This window comes from Aethalodelphis obliquidens, unplaced genomic scaffold, assembly GCF_003676395.1.
Source record: "Aethalodelphis obliquidens isolate GAN/ISIS:26980383/991018 unplaced genomic scaffold, ASM367639v1 scaffold6, whole genome shotgun sequence".
In the NCBI taxonomy this organism is placed as follows: domain Eukaryota; kingdom Metazoa; phylum Chordata; class Mammalia; order Artiodactyla; family Delphinidae; genus Aethalodelphis; species Aethalodelphis obliquidens.
This window is the reverse complement of record NW_020837950.1, coordinates 61,196,871-61,203,634: the sequence shown is the minus strand read 5'-3', so window position 1 is coordinate 61,203,634 and position 6,764 is coordinate 61,196,871. Positions and strand designations below refer to the sequence as shown.

General features: G+C 39.0%; 1 protein-coding gene across 1 annotated transcript; it reads left to right on the top strand.

The window, feature by feature from the left end:
• Positions 1-1,426: 1,426 nt before the first annotated feature.
• Positions 1,427-2,682, top strand: LOC113618731 (phosducin-like protein 3). Its single transcript, XM_027102835.1, has 2 exons — positions 1,427-1,747; positions 1,962-2,682. The coding sequence occupies exons 1-2, from the start codon at positions 1,429-1,431 to the stop codon at positions 2,354-2,356; spliced, it is 714 nt and encodes a 237-aa protein (XP_026958636.1). The 5' UTR covers positions 1,427-1,428; the 3' UTR covers positions 2,357-2,682.
• The last annotated feature ends 4,082 nt before the right edge of the window (positions 2,683-6,764 follow it).

The following is a 6,764-nucleotide window of genomic DNA, read 5'->3' as shown; positions in this document are numbered from 1 at the left end:
AGTTTGGAGGGAGATAAAACTGGATACAGGAAGTGGTTGGAATGCCACTATAGGTATGTAGGGGGTTACACAGAAAGGCAGAGCATAGCCCCTACTTGATCCTACTTTCCTGGTGACCAAGGAGAGTGTGAATTAACCTGCAGGCCACTAAGGAAATGTCAAATTGCCCTGTGGAGTTGTTTAGTACAAAAGACATCTTGACATTATTTGGAAAAAAACACCACTTTTATGCTAATCAAGTATTATTTGCCTACATGAATCACTAACTCTATTCCTGTTTTCCTCTCCAGAAGCTTCAGCAAATGAACAGAAACTCTTCTGACTCAATTTTTCTTTCTTTATTTCCTTGGAATATTGTCATTTTTCTAAAATATACCAAAATTAAAATAAACATGCTGGTATGAATAAAGAAGCAGACTTCCAAAGTAGGATTAGGAGGCACATTAAATCTCACATTTTAAAAATAGAGGATCATTATCTTCAAACATGCTCTGCCTAACTCACATGTGGTACCAGGAAATTCTTTGCTGGTTGTCCCATCACGTGCGCTCCAGCCTTGGTGGACACACACCAGACACACATGACTCTTGAATCATGGAGTAATCCGAGAGGCCCATGAGGTCATTTTGAGCTTTCTGCTGCCAGGGTTGCATTGTTCTTTACTAAAGAGCTATAAGCCCGAGGCCTACTTGAGATTTAAACAGTTCTTTCTAAACTACTCTACCCTTCTTCTTTTAGGCTCACTCTTTATCCTAATTGAGGTTCGTGAAATCTTTTTTTTTTCATTCTTCATTCTTTTAAGTTTCTTCATTTTCAGTTTTCTTTTTCCTACTCCTTATGTGGAGTTTAATCTCATCCTTTTATATTCTGGTATGGCTGTAGCTTAGGCAAAAACAAGCTATTGATATTTTCAGCAAAGCATGTCAGGGGAGTGTACCTTTGAAATGGTCCATTTGCTAGGTGATCTTAGAATCCGGTCGTTGGATTGGTATATTACACTAGGTAGTCCTTCAGGGCCAGTCAGAAGCCTTCTGTGTCACTGCTGTCCACCTACACATCCGGAACCAGACTACTTAGTCACATTCCTTCCTCTGCAAATCGCCTCCTGGAACTACTCTTTGGAAAACTGTTGTCATGGGTAGCCAAACTAAAGCTATTTATAAAGTGAAGTCCACTTCTCTATTTTCATGAAAGTGGAAAACACCTCACACTTCAAAAATCTACTGCTTATCCTGCCCAACTTGATTTGCTTGGCTGACTCTTATATTAGATTCAAAAGAGCTATGTCTCTTGGAATAAAAATTCACCAGGGTGTGTACAATAAAAAGATAATTGGGAAGAAGCGGGTCGGCGGCTGCGCGCATGCGCGGAGGAAAGCTGAGGGGCAGAGTGGCGGCTGCCGGCTGGGATCGAGCGACTCGTGAGAAAATGCAGGACTCCAACGCAGACACCGAGTGGAAAGACATCTTACGCAAAAGAGGCATCTTGCCCTCCGAGGGAAGTTTGAAAGATCTGGAGAAGGAGGCAGAAGAGCGGGTCCTTCAGCAGTCCATTGTGAAAACGTATGAAGACATGACTTTGGAAGAACTGGAGGATAACGAAGAGGAATTTAGTGAGGAAGATGAACGTGCGATTGAAAAGTACAGGCAGCAGAGACTGGCCGAGTGGAAAGCAACCCAACTGAAGAATAAATTTGGAGAAGTTTTGGAAATCTCAGGAAACGATTATGTTCAAGAAGTTAACAGGGGCTTCCCTGGTGGCACAGTGGTTGAGAGTCTGCCCGCTGATGCAGGGGACACGGGTTCGTGCCCCTGTCCGGGAAGATCCCACATGCCGCGGAGCAGCTGGGCCTGTGAGCCATGGCCGCTGAGCCTGCGCGTCTGGAGCCTGTGCTCCGCAACGGGAGAGGCCACAACAGTGAGAGGCCCGCATACCGCAAAAAAAAAAAAAAGTTAACAAAGCTGGTGAGGGCTTGTGGGTCATCCTGCACCTTTACAAACAAGGGATTCCCCTCTGTTCTCTGATGAATCAGCACTTCAGTGGACCTGCCAGGAGGTTTCCTGATGTCAAATTTATCAAAGCCATTTCAACAACCTGCATACCCAGTTATCCTGATAGGAATCTGCCCACGACGTTTGTGTGCCTTGAAGGTGATATCAAGGCTGAATTTATTGGACCTCTGGTGTTTGGTGGCACGAACCTGACAATGGACGAGTTGGAGTGGAAATTGTCTGAGTCTGGAGCAATCAAGACAAGCCTGGAAGAAAACCCTAAGAAACTCATAGAAGATGTGCTGCTTTCCTCCGTGCAATACTCCATCCCCACCAGGAGGGACAGTGATTCCGAGGATGACTAAGGCTGTGGCCCTGGTAACCTGCTGAACTTTCTTGATGTGACACATCGTCTGAATTTTTTTTAAAAGGAAAAAGTAGGAATGTATACTTTGGTTTTAGCTTTTTATAATTATGTTTCAAATCTGATAGATCTCAGAAATAATCATTACTGGGAATCCTTTTAAATTTCTTGGAACTCTCTTTTTTAAACTAATAATATTTCTTTAAGAAAAAAATAAAAGCCAGATATTAGGTTAAAAAAAAAAAAAAAGATCATTGATGTGATGCTTATTGGTTTGTAAATCTGCCAGAATGTAAAGAATGAGATGCTTCTTTCATATCCACCATTGTTTCCATCCTTAACAGAAAAGAAAATGCAAATCTACTCACCAGTACCTATAAAGACAGGCAGTTCTGCATTTAATTTTGATTTATTATGTCACACTATATTTTGATATATTTTTCTTTTATGTTTTAATATCATCACCTTATGAAAACACTATAGACATCCTATCCTTGTGTGTTCCTGAAATTCATCCTTTAGTCAACCTCCGACTCTTCAACAATGTTCTCTACAATGAAGTGTTTTGAGGTCAAACATCTTAAAAAGACATAGAAACAAAAGCTTTGACTTTACACCACTAATGGCTTGTTTTCTGACTTTTAAAATGAGGAACTCTTAGTTGAGCTTGAACTTAGATATCGGTTCTATGATATTTTGAGATATTAGTCTGTGAGATTTTTCCCTCTGTATTTCCCCCTCATTCCCATTACTTCCTCCTTCCTGTAGGTAGTGGTTGTGTAGTCTCTAACCTCAGGGAGGCCTGTGGCAGGACAAACAATATAAATATTCTGTACATCTTAAGGGCTTAAATGGATGGCAATTACTGGTTATAAAATAATTATCTTAAAGAATCATGAGCTGGAAATGAATTCTCTCTGATGTATCTTTAGCATTTCCTTAGAGAAGGAGAGAGGGGGGTATGTGGCCCCAAGAACACAGTGGACCTGCTCAGGTTTTTGTCAGCATATGGCTAGATCTTAGAGAGCAGAGGCTTCCTGGGGCATCTAGGTTGGCGAGACAAAAGGAAACTTTGCAAAGCTTTCTAAGGATGGTAGAAATCATCAGAGGGTTGATGGACTTGGAAAGGCCAGGCTGAGAGGTTCACCAGACATCTTGGTGATAATCTGTGTACACCAGACCAACTAACTTGTTTAATAGATACTGTAGTTAACCACAGCTTCCTGACCCCTTGGTGCTGCCTAGAGCATCTCTAAATTTTGTCATAGACCGTAAGTTTCCCACTGGCTTATGGGGATGACAACATGAATGTAAATTAAGTTGCTTTATAATACTGTTGATTATTTCTCACATGCTTGAGTTTGACATGCCTGATTTTGGCTTCTCTTCTTTCCTACACTTAGAGTGTTGACAAAATGTGTACAGTTTTAGACAGGTCAAATGTTATAACAGAGTATTTAGTTTGGGACTCTTCTATGCCAAGTCAAAATATCATGTCTGATATTTATATTCTCTGTATATATGGATAGTATTCTCTTAAGTCACCACTCCCATAAGAATTAGATTAAATCTAAGAAATGCAACATCCTAGAGTGTTAAAGGACATCACTCTCTGGGACATTTTGCAAGTGTGTCCTCTTTACCCATTAGGTGCTTAGGTATTTTAGTGTTTTTTAGGAGCAAATAGGGAAGTGAGTCACCTTTCCTTCCTTTCCTGAATAACTTCCCTACAATTCTGGCCACAGGAAACCTAGCAATGGAAGCAACTCCCACCACAGGAGCCATCATCTTGGGGCATCTTGGGTCTTTAGAAGAAAGAAAAAGCAGGCATGTTGGCTTCTGGCTTTCAGGATATGTCATCAGGATAACTAAGAAATAGAATTTGTTTTTTAGGAAATCATTTTCATCCATACATTCGCCAAGAGAATCCATGATTTACTTATTATTTTGGATGAACTACCATTTCAATGTATACTTTCCAATATATATATATATATATATATTTTTTTTTTTTTCTTAAAAGTTGAAATGTGTTTGTGTGTATGTGCACGACATAGCGTTTTCTTTCTGGCTCTTCTCTGTTCTTTTATCTTCAATGCAAATAGAGAAAGCATAAGGGAAAAATAAAGATGATTGAGAGAGACAGAAATTATTGGCTTCTCTTCTTTCCTACGCTTAGGGTGTTGACAAAATGTGTACAGTTTTAGACAGGTCAAATGTTACAACAGAGTATTTGGTTTGGGACTCTTCTATGCCAAGTCAAAATCTGAGCAATTTCTGTTTACCAGTTGACAACTTATGTATGGATCTGGCTACCAATTCAGATGACGCAGTAAAGCCTTACCAAAGAAGGCCCTCTCCCTAACACCATCTTTTTAAGAGCCGTGTTGGCATAAATTAGAGAATGAAGGACTGTTTTGAATTTCTGTTGGATGACATGGAAAATTATCAGAAAGCCCTTGAGGGAGGCTTGGCAGTAGACTTATACTTTAGCCCTATGTTATTGTAGTTATCAACATCAAACTTTTCTGACTACACATATATGGTCATATGTACTCATGTGTGTACACTTGTATCTGGCATAGGAAATCCCTCAAAGAAATATAAAACAATAAGGAGCATAGGACTGAACTGCTACTCAAAAGTGAGAAAAACCTAGAGGAGAAAATGAAATAGAATCTTTCAAAAGGAAGGAGGGCTACAAGTTATGATTGCTAGATTTACCAAATAAAAATACAGGTTTCCCAGTTAAATTTGAATTACAGGTAAGTTCCAAATATTGCATGGAATATACCTATATTAAGAAAGTAGTCATTGTTTATCTAAAATTCAAGTTTAACGGAAACATGTATTTTATCTGGAAACCTTAGTACAAGTAGGCACGATTTTTGGATAATTTCCTCTTTTGGGGGTAGAGGGTAAGTGGCTACCTCTGAGAAGTCAGAGTCAGTGTCCAGAAATTGTGTGACAGTCCCAATAAATTCAAAAAAATCCCATCTTCAGCCTGGGGAGGAGTGTGGGTGAGGCCTAGTAGCATAAGTGTTTCCTGGTGTGAAGGAATTCCTCCAGATTCTCTAAAGAGATAACTAAGTCAGTGGCCTGGAGAGCAGAAAAATAGGAGCTTGCTCTTAGAAATGACCTTTCTAGAAGAGAAAGAGCAATAACGGCAACAACAACCAAAAAGGCAGAGTTTTAAGAGTGATAACCGGATGTGAAAGAGTGAAGCAGAAATAGCAGAAAGGCCCAGGTTGGTTGCCACTGAATTCTGTGCTCTCTATTGCAGGTACTTTCCTGGAGAAACGAGGGAGATTTGGATGGAACTGGATTTCCCAAAACGGTGTAAGTAAGAGTGAATGGAAGAGAGTCTGGGTTCATTTTCTTTCTTTTCTTTTTCTTAATTTGATTATTTCCTTTGCATTCATGTATATTTATACTTAATACATATGTGTACTCACACAGTGAAAAGTAGTATAAATTTGGCTTTTAGCTTGGTGATTTAAGAAGGTAGTAACTGTAAGATTAGTGCAAAATGAAGTATGTATTTTAAATGGAGTGTAGGCCAATATTTTGGTCATTTTTAGTCCTCAGTTGCATTTTCTTGTTCTCTTACTCTGGATTCTGTAAACATATAATCCATAGTAATTAATTTAAATTTTCTTTTGATGTTGATCTTCATAAGCTCTTGGTTTAAATACCAAACACTTCACACACCACAGATTTTTGTTTTAATCCATGAATGTAATCAACATTTCATATTCTCCTTCATATGCTTGCTATTAGTAAGGCTCCAGGTTCTGTTCTCAATTACCAGAGATATGCTAAGTGTATGTATAGAAGAAATTTGCTAATTTGTAACTTAAAAGCCTGGAAAACAATGGGCTTAAATTAATTGGGTATCTGGTATTTTTAAAATTACAAAACAACCAAACATTAACTAGGTTAGGAAAGAACAATTATTGTACTTTATATCATGCACAATTTTATATGAACAGATAATGGCTTACATGAGACTTCTGAGTTAGCCCGCAACTATGTTTATACAGCCATGTATTTAGGTACTGGTTGTAGGTCAATATGTCAAAAGTCAGTTTACTGAATGACCATTCACTGAAATACAGAAGAATTTCTTAGAGTTGTAGTTTTTCCTGTGTCCCTGCTCTTGCCCTTGCCTCTCCATTATATGCAAATGGTTGTTTTCCCTTAAAAACAGTTTGCTGAATTCTCTATTTATGTGGATTTAGGTTTGCTCTTGCCTCTGGCGGCAAATGATTAAGGCAGACGTTTAGGTTTAAGTATTAGGTTAAAACTTAGTTTGGGCCTTTGGGACTGAGGAATGCTAAACAGAGAACTAGAAAAGAACATTGGACTGATGAGGAGAAATCTGGCTTTGCCATTAGGCAGCTGTGTGA